The sequence below is a fragment of the Mus caroli genome, unplaced genomic scaffold (assembly GCF_978045245.1).
Source record: "Mus caroli unplaced genomic scaffold, Mus_caroli_1 scaffold_2, whole genome shotgun sequence".
Classification (NCBI taxonomy): domain Eukaryota; kingdom Metazoa; phylum Chordata; class Mammalia; order Rodentia; family Muridae; genus Mus; species Mus caroli.
Genome location: NW_028227257.1, coordinates 118,209,835 through 118,224,142, shown reverse-complemented (window position 1 = coordinate 118,224,142; position 14,308 = coordinate 118,209,835). Strand labels below are relative to the sequence as shown.

General features: G+C 38.6%; 1 protein-coding gene across 1 annotated transcript; it reads right to left on the bottom strand.

Annotated features, from left to right (window-relative positions):
- Positions 1-8,628: 8,628 nt before the first annotated feature.
- Positions 8,629-13,532, bottom strand: Gcg (glucagon). Its single transcript, XM_021156704.2, has 4 exons — positions 13,426-13,532; positions 11,517-11,678; positions 9,770-9,907; positions 8,629-8,791 (listed from the first exon to the last, which is right to left on the bottom strand). The coding sequence occupies exons 1-4, from the start codon at positions 13,515-13,517 to the stop codon at positions 8,629-8,631; spliced, it is 555 nt and encodes a 184-aa protein (XP_021012363.2). The 5' UTR covers positions 13,518-13,532.
- Between the last annotated feature and the right edge of the window lie 776 nt (positions 13,533-14,308).

The following is a 14,308-nucleotide window of genomic DNA, read 5'->3' as shown; positions in this document are numbered from 1 at the left end:
GAAGAATGGGAATTGTTTTCTGCCAAAGGCCAATGTACCAGATATGGAGTTAATGATGAAACCATCTCGTTTTGGTTTGTGATCAGCATGTGACACTAGTAGATTTCCTAGTAGTGAACCTCCCTCATAATCTTGAAATAAATCACAGCTGATTGTGATATATTTTGAATTCTTCAGATGTGTTGTTGAATTCTACTTAAAATCAACATTCATCAGTGAAATTAATCTCTGTGATTTTCTTTATGTTCTCCTCTTTGCTATGTTTTGTATCAATTGTTAGTTATATACAGTACTTGTGTTACAGCTATAATATTTAAAATATTCCTTTGAAAAAAAACCAACAACTGGCCCTAGAATAATTTACAGAGCCACATTCACCTATTTCACTTGGAAACGATTTGGACCTGGTGCCTTTCTCATGAAACAGTGTTGGTTGTTTGGTGGTTGTGGTCTGGGGAACCCTGGGCTCCAATATGCTGGGCAGGCGCTCTGCCTCTGAGCTACCCCTCCAGCCCCATCTTGAGGCTTCCATTTAATCTATAAAATTGGTTTACTCTTAGGTCTTTTAAAAAAAGTCTCTACTGTGTCATCTAAAAATAATTCTATTATCTTAAACATATTACAAATTTCATCTAGATTTTCAATCATCTCTTTTGTCTTAATTCGTATTTAAAAACACAAGAAAATCAAGAAGAAGGAAGACCAGCGTGTGGATACTTCATTCCTCCTTAGAATAGGGAACAAAATACCCATGGAAGGAGTTACAGAGACAAAGTTTGGAGCTAAGATGAAAGGATGGACCATCCAGAGACTACCCCACCTGGGAATCCATCTTATAATCAGCCACCAAACCCAGACACTATTGCACATGCCAGCAAGACTTTGCTGAAGGGACCCTGATATAGCTGTCTCATGTGAGGCTATGCCAGTGCCTGGCAAACACAGAAGTGGATGCTCACCAGTCATCTATAGGATGGAACACAGGGCCCCCAATGGAGAAGATAGAGAAAGCACCCAAAGAGCTGAAGAGGTCTGCAACCCTATAGGTGGAACTAACAATATGAACTAGTACTCCCAGAGCTCATGTCTCTAGCTGCATATGTAGCAAAAGATGGCCTAGTCGGCCATCATTGGGAAGAGAGGCCCCTAAGTCTTGCAAACTTTATATGCCCCAGAACAGGGGAACACCAGGGCCAAGAAGTGGGAGTGGGTGGGTAGGAGAGCAGGGCAGGGGGAGGGTATAGGGGACTTTCGTGATAGCATTTGAAATGTAAATGAAGAAAATATCTAATAAAAAATTGAAAAAAAAGTGAAAAAAAATTAGTTATTTCCCAACTCATTTAGCTTCACAGACCACTTCCCTTTTCCCTTTAGATAGGCAAGTATTTTCCCATTTCTTCCTTTCTTTCTAGGCAGTCACAACCTTTTTAGTCCTATTGTTCTTACTATATTGTTTTATACACGATGTATTCCCATTTAAAATTTCAACAACCACGAATGCACTTTAAATGCCAAGAAATGAGTTCATTGTATTTATTGAGATGATCATGCAAACATTCTTCTGATGTCTGTCAATGGGAAAACATCAAAGGTTTTGTGATTTATTGCAAGGTTATTTTATGTAGTTCACAGTTCTGCGCTCTTTTTCTCTTCTACACTACTGGGACAGAGTCTCTGATGTGGGATTCTCATTTATGTTTGTGAGCCCCTCATCTATGGTTTCCTTTCAGGTAAGAAAGTATTTTCACTCATGTTACAGTTTGGGGGCGGGGTTCATTTCTGCTTCTTTCTTTCTTGTCTTATTAGACGTTGATTACTTTATTAATAAAGTACAACACCAATCTTCATTTTTTTTCCTGTTTGTTTGTTTCCCAGAGTCTTGCTATGTACCTCTGACTGGCCTGGAACTCACAGACATTTATCTGAATTTGTGTGTTCTAAGTGCTGGGATTAAAGGTATGCACCACCACACCTGGTGAATTACCCTCTCATTTTATTTCTCTTGCTTTGGAGATTTGCTTTGCTTTCTATTTTTCTCTAGTTTTGAGATAAAAGTTCATGAATAATTGTTTTTAATACATTTATTTACTTATTTGTGTGGGCACATGTGTGCCACTGTGTATGTATGTGTGTGGGGGTGTAGAACAAAAGAGAGCTCACAGGAGTTGGTCTCCCTTTCTGTCACTTCAGTTTCAGGGATGGGACCCTGTTCTGTTGTTCAGGGAGGGGACTCAGCTCCTGCACTGATTTCTACTGTCCCTTTATCTCTTTCGGTTCCAGGAGAGTCGCTCCACTTTTTCTTGTGGTGTGTTATAGTCAGTCAAAGGCTGGAACATGATCCATTGGTGGACCTCTTTCCTCTGAGACTCCATGAAACTGCTGGCCAAAGGCATAAGGAATGAGAAGACTCTCTGGTGTTTTTCCCACATTTGTGGTTTTCTTTGTTTTGTGTCACTTTCATAACCCTAGACTAGATCGTGACATCTGAGGACAATAGGCATGTTAGCATCACACAAAGTCCAGAACCGTTTGGCAATCAACAGCGTGACCAGAACCTGTTATGGTTCAGTGTTTCAGTAAGCTCACAAAGTCTGTCTTCAGTAGCCCACTGTCGGGCCAGCATTTATGCTAGCTCACAGTTACTTGTTTCTAGAAGTGAAGCATCTAAAGTTTCCACTGAACAGATGCCCCTTGTTTCATTATTTCCACTTTTGACCCCTGAACCCTGAGGGATTGTTTTCTTTGGCTCTCCAGCCATTCTTCTGTTTCCAATTCCTGGAATCTTGGCTTAAGAGGATACCTTTTTTTTTTTTTTTTTCTTATTCTTACTGCTCTAGAGTGCTCCTTGATCACCATCAAGACTAACACACCGCTTTGTTTCAGATTCAAAGTCCAGCCATCTTCTCTCTGAAAAGTATTTGTAGCCACAGCAACCATCCCCACAGCCCTTCCATGGCCATTTATAGGCATGGGAAAGTGATGAAATTTTTGAATCATCTAATATGGCTTCCTAAGCTGAGTTCAAACAAAAAAAAGCTCAGACTGCATTGGTTAATTGTTTTATTGCTTATGTCTCTGTTTTTGATTGTGCTCAAGCACCATGCTCACATGGCACTGTCTGTGTTCCTAAGTGCAACAAGTGGCTGCATTTGTGAGTTCATGAAATGACTGCTAATTGTTTGAAAAGCACCACGATAGAAAGCATTGTTCCGAGATGGGAAGTTATGAACAGTGAAGTCCTGTTACTCAGGATCAAGAAACTGTCAATTTTTTCTTAGTAAGGGCTGGCTGCCTTGCAGATTTGGAGAGGTGACGTGACATGGGAGATGTTGAGAATGAAGGCAAAGGAGGCATGCTCTGCTATCACGAAGCTGCAGAGGAATTTTTTTTTTTTAATACCTGCTAAGAGCTATTCAGGAAAAGGGTTATGTGAAAGAGCAGTTTTCAGTGGTGATGGAGTTGGCTTGTTTCCCAAGGAAATTGGCAAACAAACTTACACAAGGAAAATGGTATTTTAGTTGACAAAAAATGCTATCAAAGACTTTGGAGAGATTAAATCTGCATTCCTGATAGGGAAAATAGTTCCTCATTTATAGTTTCTTTGTAGAGCACAGCTACCACATGTAAAGATAATTGACTGTTCTCTGTTTCGTTTGGTTTCCTTTCTACCTGGAGGTTATTAATATGAATATTTATTTTATGTTCTTCCAACATGTTAAATTGTCGCTTTGTTTGTGGTACTCTTCCCACCAATTCTTTTGTTGTTTTTTCCAGATGCACAGATACATTCTTAAGTAGATGTGTTTTCACTATATTCTTTCTTTTATTGTGTATTTTCTCTTGTTAAGCTATGTTTCCTAACACCTCTAAAACAACATTAAATCGCAGTCAAAATAACAAGTATCTCTCCTTTGTGACTCTGTGGGGGATTCTTCCAACACTTCCCACTAAGTGGAAACTTTAAGCTGAAGTATATATAATCTTTAGGAGTATCTGTCGATTATTCTTTCATGGGGGGTATGACTTTACTATTGCCCATTGACTTTTATTACTGGTGGAGATACTTACCACTGTGCTTTTTCTTGAATCTATTAATATGATGAATTATGTTAAAGGAACTTAAAATATAAAGTCATTTTACCTTGATAGTGTCATTTCCCCTGGTCATCACATACTATGTTTAATATACACTTGGATTTCCTTCTTAGTATTTTAATTGCATCAATGTTCATAAATTGTTCATTTAGATTTAAGCACAATTTTATTGCAGACTTGAGATAAAATGCTGAGTGGAGAGGTTTTTATTTTTATTAATGAATTGTCTAGATTGCTCCTCTGTATTTGCGGTAATATTGACAAATTATATTTTCCTATAAAGATTATTTTCATGCTAAAATTTTAAATGGATCTGGAGATGTAGCTCCTAGGTTCCTTTTAAAGCATACCATATATCAGGCATGGTGGCCCACACCTGTAATCCAAGCAACATGGATTTATAGGTAGCAGGATCCAAAGTTCAAGGTCATACTTGACTATATAGGAAAGTCAAGGCCAGTCTCTCTCTCTCTCTCTCTCTCTCTCTATATATATATATATATATATATATATATATATAGGTGTCAGGTGTGGTGTGTGGTGGCACACACCTTTAATTTCAGCACTTGGGAGGCAGAGGCAGGCAGATTTCTGAGTTGGAGGCCAGCTTGGTCTACAAAGTGAGTTCCAGGACAGCCAGGGCTATACAGAGAAACCCTGTCTCAAAAAACCAAAAAAACAACCAACCAAACAAACAAAAAAATGTATTAATCACTTGGGACCAGGGATGTAGCTTTGTAGGAAAAATGTTTGCCTAGAATACATGAAGTTCTGAGTTTATCCAAGCACTTCATTATCTGGGTAAGCTTGCATCTGCCTGCGAACCCAGCACTTTTGGAGAGAGAGAGAAAGGGAACAGCCGGCCAAGGACATCTTCAGCGATATAGAGTTTGAGGCTAGCCTGGACTACATGAGATTCTGTATCTTAAAACAAGAGCCAAATTTTAAAATACACTAATATCCAGTTGTTCAAGTAAGTTCAAATTTTGGAAAAATTATTTTTCAATTATTACTCTTCATTCAGCATTTGACCTTTCTCATTAAAAACAACAACAACAACAACAAAGAGGAAGGGCTTCAGTTACTTGTCTGTTCTGATGTACTTTCCCTTCAAAGGAGTAACTGAGTTAAGCATGGGCTCTATTTGTTTTCTGTCTCACTGTTTTAATTTTGTCTTTATTAACACATCCATTTTATCTTTCATTTCTTTTTGGTTTAGTATTTTTTTTTCTTTAGCTCTTTGAAATTTGTTCTTGATCTGCTTGTTTCAAGAGCTATCTAATATCATTTATTTTAATGTGCAGGCACAAAGGCTTTTAAGAGATGCTAATTTCTGGCCTTTATTGCATTCTGTTGTCCCTAGAGAGCACTATGCAATTGCCGAGGCTCTCTTCTGTTTTACTGTTTTTGGGCAACTGTTGCCTGTGTGCTTGCAGGTCAAGCAGCCTTTCCCATCAGAACTCAGTTCAGTCTAAACCTGTAAAATCTTCCTGGTTCATTGCTCATTTCTTCTGTTTCATAATGTTTTCTTCATCTTAGACCAGAAAGTGGAGGTGCCTATGACTGTGGTGTCTCAGACATTTTCTCCCAGAATCCTCACATAATCTGCTTTATAGATGTGAACAATGTACGATCACATACATAAACTTTAATAACTGCCCAAATTTCCATTACAAATCATAGTCACATTTTAAAGTGCCCTCCTATCCTTTTCTTTCTTCGTCATTTCTCATTTGTCGGAAACTGAGATTATAATCTCCATATTATTCTATACATACACATATCAACATGTTGGCTCACTTGGCATTGTACTTTAATTTGACCCTGGATCTTAAGGGTAGATTTATATTATCTGGGTTTGATCTCTTTCAGTCTTTTGGGCTTGACGACTGTGGACCTTCACACTGTTTTTCTCTTCTTTTCACTCTAGACAGTGATTGTAACCTACCCGCTGCCTGCCCCATCCCCCTTTTTTTGGATGAGTATATTCTGTCATTCTGAAAGCTGTGACCCAACTAGAACATACACAAAGGTGATCTCCTTTGTTTGACATTATAAATCACACACACACACACACACACACACACATTTTTACATGGAAACCTATTAAGTCATCTGTGAATCCATAAGTACACAAGAGGATAGTTTACATGAAAGAAAACGTGGTGTCCATCAATGAATTGTCTTGAACCGCTTTAGCTAGAACTGTGGGAAATATTGTTTGTTTTCCCTTCCAGATGAATGCCTTCACCAGGAGCACACACATGTGTATTTATTTAACAAATAAATACAAGAACTGAGAGGAATCCAACTTTGAGAAAAAATTGTTTTCTGTGTGGCCTGTGAGCCTCCCACAGTGAGGTGCTTTGGAGGAGAGAGGGATTATTTTGGTCTGGAGGAAGCCAACAAAGTCAGTGTCCTGCATTGACCACTTCCATGACAACCGTCTTAGGGTCCTATTATCCTCGAGGGCTCACTGTAAAGCACATACAGAGAATTGGAAGATAGAGATGTGAGCATACTTAGATTGCTCTACTCTTTTTCACATGAGAAACTTACATACAAAGGAGTTAACTGTCTTCTTGGGATCCTTCTGTCAACTCCAACCCACTTAAATAACTGTAGTGTTAAAGTTTCTAAGTCAGGAGAAGTTTTCTAAGACCTATTATAAAATGATTGTGGTTTAGAGGTTTGACCCCAAATTCACAGCTGCAGATCAAGTTATACAAGTTTCTTACTAAATTACAAACTTTGAAATATTATTAGTGGGTAAATCTACCTTACTGCAGTGCTATAGAGTTGAAGAAACAGAGGGTGCCATGGTGTTACACAGAGGAAAATTTCAGGCATTGCCAACCAGTGTCAGGCTCAGTCGAGACATTGGCCGTAGCAGAACTGGGTGAGTAGAATATGGGTGTTGTGGAAAAAACTCAGATATCTGCTGTATCAGGTAGTTGATTGAATAAATGGAGCAGAGACAAGTATATAAGTGTCTGAATACACAAGGAGTGTGTGTGAGCTCAGGCATGTGTGTAATGGGGTGTGCATATGTGTGCATGTGTGTGTGTATGTGTGTGTGTGTAGGCATAATATTAAACTGAGAGGTACCTGACTTTTAAAAGCAAGTGTGGCTGCTATTTGGCCCCAGGAGAGATTTGATTTTTGAGTCTAATGCTGCCTGATGACATTTTTTCAAATCAAAATAAAACATAAATATCTGAAATGACCAACTGATTCTTCAGTGTTAGCTCAACATGGTAAAGTACTGCACAGTCATTCAAAATATGGAGTTGTTCTCTAATAGTAGATTTGAGATATGGCCACCAGCTGAGAAAGAATGAGAGTCTGGAAGGACAGAGAAATAAAGAGAAAGGAGACCATAGTAACAAAGAATGAAATATTTATTTAAATCTATTCTCAATACATCAAAAGCTGAGTGCATTTATGGTAAAGGATTCAAGGAAGAAGTTCTCTTTCCAGGTTCACCACTACGGTTACCAGGTGGCCATGTCTTCTGTTAGTATAATCCAGGTGTTGTGACTGCGATAATTTACAATTTATATCACAGAAAAATAATCTCAGGGTGGGAACTTTAAAATGAGGAGAAAAAATATGAGAATCCAGAATTTTCATACTGTAAAGTTGTTATTTTTATCAACATCCTGGAACTACTTTAATCCATATACAATCGTTGGGTTACACAATGCTAGAGGGAAGTGTATTCATCTGCATGCAAAGCAATATAGCTTCAGGATATAGCTTTGAAATTGTACATCCCAAGTGACTGGCAGGAGATGTTGTGAAGATGGTTGTGAATGGTGAAATACCTATTTCCTATGAAGGAAAAAAAAAGAGAATTGTTTAGAATAATTATAGTAACCAGATGATATAACTAATTTGTTCTGAAGACATTTCAATGTCATTTAATAAAAATTTATCTCTCTACTAGAAAATTCCTCAGCACTTTTACTTGAATTAATTTTCATATAAGGATGACATATTAGAAATCTTTCAAAAACATGTATTTGTAAATAATTATAAAAATAGGATTTATTAATAAATTACATTTTAACTTGATTTCTCTTAGCCCTGTGCCGTTCTCTCTCTTTTCTGTTTTGTTTTGTTTTGTTCTATTTTAATGCTGGAGACTGAGTTAGAGACCCCACATATGCTAAGCAAACACTATACCACTAACGTACACCCAGGCACACACCTCTGCTCTTAAATTGAGTAAATAATGCCACTTAAAATGACATTTTTTGGGGTGTGTTAAACTTTCAGCAATTTTAATGTGACATTAATATGTAATGACTTAATTCTCCATATTTCATTCATACTGATTTTGTTAGTACTTGGTCTATCATAGAAATCCAGTGGATGCTTTGTGAGTAGCTAAGTGGATCGAAACTTCCATAGAAAAGTTAAATATTCTTGCATAAGACATTCATCATATGTATTATGTAAGAGTCATCCTCCAGGAACGGCTAATGGCTGTATAACCTACATTTATAAAATTTTAAATAGATTTCAAAATCAACTCAAAAGCACTTGCTTGTCAGTGATCTTGGTTTGAATCAGCCAGTTGATGAAGTCCCTGGTGGCAAGATTATCCAGAATGGTGTTCATCTCGTCAGAGAAGGAGCCATCAGCGTGCCTGCGGCCGAGTTCCTCGGCAATGGCGACTTCTTCTGGAAAGCTAAGAAAAGAAGGGCTTGAGTCAGTGTTTCTCTTAAATAAACGCTTATGAACTGCTGATCATTGGTGATGTGGGTGAGAATTGTAGAGAATAACATTTGGGTGGTGGTGGTGGGGCACTTCACTGAAACCCCTTATACAAGACCGTACAAGGTGGAGACCACTAAAAGCTAGAAGGTTTTGGTTCTCTACCCTGAAACGAAGCTCGTGTAGCTTTGCCTTTTTGAGCAATCCACTCTGCCTTAAAGATTTTAGTTAGTTGACAACGCATACCTTATTATTTAAACGATTAGTTTTTCCAAAACCCAACACAAATACAACGTGCTCTGGAAAGTCATTGACTGTGAAAGCAGCCTGGCAAAATTTAGCAGGAAGGGATTAAAATTTCAGCTATGCCCCCCCCCGCCCCGCCCCGGACCCCATTCTCTACAGTGGAATTCTGAATATTTGTTACACATTACAGACACCCATGAAGTTGCACCACTGGGTTTGTAGGCATGACGGGTAGCGCTTACAAGTCAGCCTCCGTACTAGTTCCCCCTCATTTCAATCTTCTCAGCAAGTATGTTTTAACTCCGCTTTAAAAAAAAATCAGAGTTGAACATAAATTTTTCTCCCACTTCATTTCAAATGCAAATCAAAATGGTCACAAGAAAATGAGATGGTTCAGGAGTAATGTGTGACTAAGATCTAAGCAAGCAACTAAGAAACTTGCTCTCCTTTTCACCAACATCGTGTGGCTAGCTCTGTGGTGGCTGAGTACATGTGGTAGATGTGGATAACGTCGTTACATGTTTGAATTTTTATTTTCACATGAATACAAGTTAAAAGAATATGTAACTTCAAGTCAGACTATGATCATTTCATTAAATATTGCATTTTTAAAAAAAGTTTTCAGTACAGTTTTTTTCCCCCATCGGATAGTCTTTTTACTTCTTGTTGTTGTTTTTAATCATCAGATAATCAGCCCGAGACTTACTCTCGCCTTCCTCGGCCTTTCACCAGCCAAGCAATGAATTCCTTTGCTGCCTGGCCCTCCAAGTAAGAGCTCACGTCACTGGTAAAGGTCCCTTCAGCATGCCTCTCAAATTCATCATGACGTTTGGCAATGTTGTTCCTGAAAGAAATGCGGGAGCTGAATTGAAGCTTTGCATCTTTGCTAGTGTGTTTCTCCCTGATAAGCTGTGGGAACCTTAGGCTCGGGACTGAAAGGAGAGGGGGCTAAGGAGTTTGGGAGGTGAGAGCGGTTGGTTACACAATTATTTTGAAGTTCCGTTAATGATCTGGATTGAAACTTTGTGGGGAAAGGCTAATGCCATTTTAAAAGACACTAAACCACCCCTTCCTTTTCCAGGGGCCATTTTCACCTCCTCTGCTTCCTCATGCCATGGCTGTTAAAGCTTCATTTACGTTTTACTTGATCTTAGGACAGGAAGGCTGCCCACTCCGCCATGTTGCTCACAGTCATAGTAGGTACTCGTTATTAAATGAACAGCCAGTCAGAGTCAGTTAACTGATCCGAGGGAAAGCAAAGGACTGTCATGAATTATTATGAGAAGAACCATATGATGACAGATTAAAGAAAGTAAACGCTCTAGCGGGAGAGAAGCAAAGTGGGCTCTTATCAGCTGCAAGCGTGTGCGAAGAACCCAGGGGCGACAGAACCAGCAGCCTGCAGACCCGTGCTGTACATCGCCCTTTTGGAACGTTCATCTTAATCAGACAACAAATAGCTGAGGTTACAGGTCGCTCGCTTTGTGTTAGTTTGCCCACATTGTATCATTTCCACTCTAGAAAAAGCAGAACAATCGTTTTCAAGTCTATAAATTTGTGTTTTCTCACAGTCATGCCTTACCTATAAGTCACTGGCAGGGACATTGTCAGCCCTCAGGTCTTCTCTGACCGCTATGGGTATCTTCTTTGCTGCCCTACTCTCCACTCCAAGGATATATGTGCCCTGTCTCCTTGTCTCATACCCTCTTCCTACCCTTTTCATCCCACCCAGATATATCTATGTCCTTTTCCTGATTTTTAGATTTCCTCAGCTACTTGGTATGCATAACTTCCTTTTCCATGTGGGCTATCCTCCAAAGAAATTGTGAAATTCCACCATCTCTGCGAAACTCTTATGGATAATTTCCTGCAGTAGCCTAGAAGTAGCAAACCCCCCAACACTCCTCAAAACAAAATCCAACATTAAAATGTATGCCTTATGATCGGTTTGTGTTCCTGCTTGCCGCCTTCTCTCTTTAGGCTCAGCAACTAGCTAGGCTGTGATTTTAAATGCACTTCTTGGATTTTATGTTACAAAAGAATGGATGCAGCTGCTTTTTGTACTTTACCAATGATCAATACAGCTAAGGTATCATCTTAATCGGATCACAGTCATTGACTTGAACCCCTCAATTGCATGTTGTGAGTTTTCTCTAACTTTTAGTAAGAATAACATTCTCAACCTAGCAGGTCATAAAAACTCAGTTTCCAATTTAGAAAATTTCTAAAAAACACTGCAGTTTAAGATAATAAAATGTTTTTGTCACAATTGTGTGTGGATAAAGATTTCTATAGAGCAAAAGTCAAGGGGTAGCATGGTCAACATCAGAAATATCCAACATGAATAAGCCTGTTGGGTGAGCATGATAGCCTAGGGGAGTCGGTAGAATTTCTTAATATGCACTGAAGTTAATATGTATATGAAGTTGTGTACAACAACTTCAGACTCTTACCGGTTCCTCTTGGTGTTCATCAACCACTGCACAAAATCTTGGGCACGGCGGGAGTCCAGGTATTTGCTGTAGTCACTGGTGAATGTGCCCTGTGAATGGCGTTTGTCTTCATTCATCTGATCAGGGTCTTCATGTGCTTCTATCTGGGAGGCTGGGAATGATCTGTGAGTGGAAATGATTAATCAGCGTAAATAGTACTGCAGAAGCAGGTACTCCACGGGTAGTGATCCACAAGTACACACTTAGGCTTATTGAGAAGACTCCTCGCTACAAAATAGAAGGTCCCACGTAGTAGTGAGCTTGCTGTTTCTGCAGTTGCCTTGCAGTGGTTCTCAACTTTTCCAATGCTGTGACCCTTAAACACTGCTCCTCATGTTATGGTGACCCCCACCCATAATGTTATTTCATTGCTACTTCATAACTGTAATTCTGCCACTGTCACAAATCATAACATAAACATCTGATATATGACGCCCCCCCCCAAAGGGTCATGACCCACAGGTTGAGAACCAATGCTTAGAAGGCATTAGCACCTGTCCATTGTATGAACTTCAGTGTATTGGAAGATACTCATTCTGAAATTTAGCAACAGGTTTCGCAAATGTTTTCTGAAACAGGATGATAGAAATCTTTTCAAGTAATTAATCTACTCATGATTATGCTAATATGACAGAGGAGAACAGTGACTTGAATATTTTAAAACCTTAAGAATCCCAAATCATGTGTTTGGGCAACAGATCTATGCCCCCAAATTTGTCTTGCATATACTAATGTAAAAAAAAAAAAACCCTCAATTACTTAGCCATACAGTAGCTAAAGATTGGAGAAAGGGACAAAAACACCATCTGCTAATTTGAAAATTCCTGGTGGATATTCCTATGTAACTGGTTGGCATGATAAATATACAGGGATATCAATGTAATAACCACAAATGGTATACTATTTCACTTGTCAAATTAAAATTATTAAGCAGTAGAGAGGGTAAAATATTTCTCTACTGCCAATGGGAAGAGAGATGAACTCTGACAGCTTTTCTGAAGGGCAAACCAGCAAGGCTTTTTTGTACTAATTCTGGTTTAAATTCACTCATGCCCTTTGACACAATAGTGTCATTGTTAGAAATCTACCCCAGAAAGTATTAAGAAATGCAGGCAAAATGCATATGGACAGACCTCCTGTGTAGCACTCTTCCTGGGTAAATTTTAAAACTTCTGCCCAGAAGAGGAGGAATATGGAAATAAATACTGTATATGATGTGAAAAGCATGTAACTCATACAAATCAGATACGTAATAATAAAAGAGCAAGTTGACAATGTAGCTTCAAGAGAAAAATCTATTTCATGGCAATAGAAGCTCAAAGATATTTGCATGATAGTTTATACAGGTAGTGAGAAGGGACTAGGAGGGGAGGGAGGGGCAAACTGATATAATGCTATTCCAATTAAAAAACGTACTTAAAAATCTTTAAAACCCAGGAAAGTAACACACTAGTTTTATATATTTTGAATTGTTTTTTTTTGCACAGTAGATATATATTTGAACACTTGAAAATGTTGAGCATTTTTAAAACATTTTACATCTTAAATATATATGATTTTTGTAATTAACAAAGAACAATGTTATTTTTAAAGACATAAAAAGGAACTGGGGTTGAAATAGTTAAAACAAGGTACTAAAGATTATCATCTGAAGAACCCAAAGGATTACAGTTTCCCATTGACATGCTTGTAAGCCTAGCCACCCCATTGTTGGTGTATATGTATCCTGATTCATATCCCAGATCAGCCCACCTTTATCACCATTGTGTGTTCAATACGTCCCTCCAAACCCCTGGGACTCTACTCACCAATCACGGTTCTCACAGATTTTATTCTAACCACAGTGACAGGCCAGACTACTGTTCAGTACCTGGGGTTCTCCTCTGTGTCTTGAAGGGCGTGCTGCCAACTGCCTTGTACCAGCATTATAAGCAATCCAGCCACAATGTAAACGGTCTTCATTTTTTTTCTGCCTGATGGAGCACAGAGTGGGGGTGGGTAGGGGGTGATGGGGGAGCAGGCAGTCCAAATGAGCTCAATTTTGACTAAGTTAATAGTACGGCAAGACAAAAGTTATCCTGTCTGTTTTATCCTGCTTATGGCTCCAATGCCATGTTAAATTCAAATAGAATATACGCCCTCCCCTACCCCCATGAATTTTGATAAGGAAAAAAAAATAACACAAAGGATCTGTTCTACTATTAGGCTTTTCATTAATGTAGGACACTTCTGTTAATGTTTAGAAGGCTCATTTCCAGACTTGAAATAAAAGTGTCCACAATAAACATTTAAAATACCCTCTGTAGATGATATGCTGCATATGGTTAGCCTGAGTGGCACCTTATCCATAACACCACCCTTTCGCTATCAGTCTGGCTTTCAATTAATCGTCCTTCACTTCCAAGCATTTACATTATACTGCATTTCAACCATCTTAAAGCCGCCTCGGGCTACAACTTGGCATACCAGCTGTCGGTTCAGATGTATTATTCATTTATATTTTAAATAGTGTAACTTGGTCTAGACTTTGTAATTATAAAGCGGCCAACAGATTTGAGGTATTTTAGGGTGCTTTGACCTGTTCTAAATTAAAGGGAAAAAAATCATTTTAAAGACAAGCAATTTGCAATAAGAACTAATGCTCCTGGCAACTTGAACAATCACAACTAAGAAATTAAAGATTAGTATCCTAGGGAAAACTGGTGCTTGCTTTTGAAGTTCCAAAGTCCCTTGGTTGTCTGGTAATTATACTC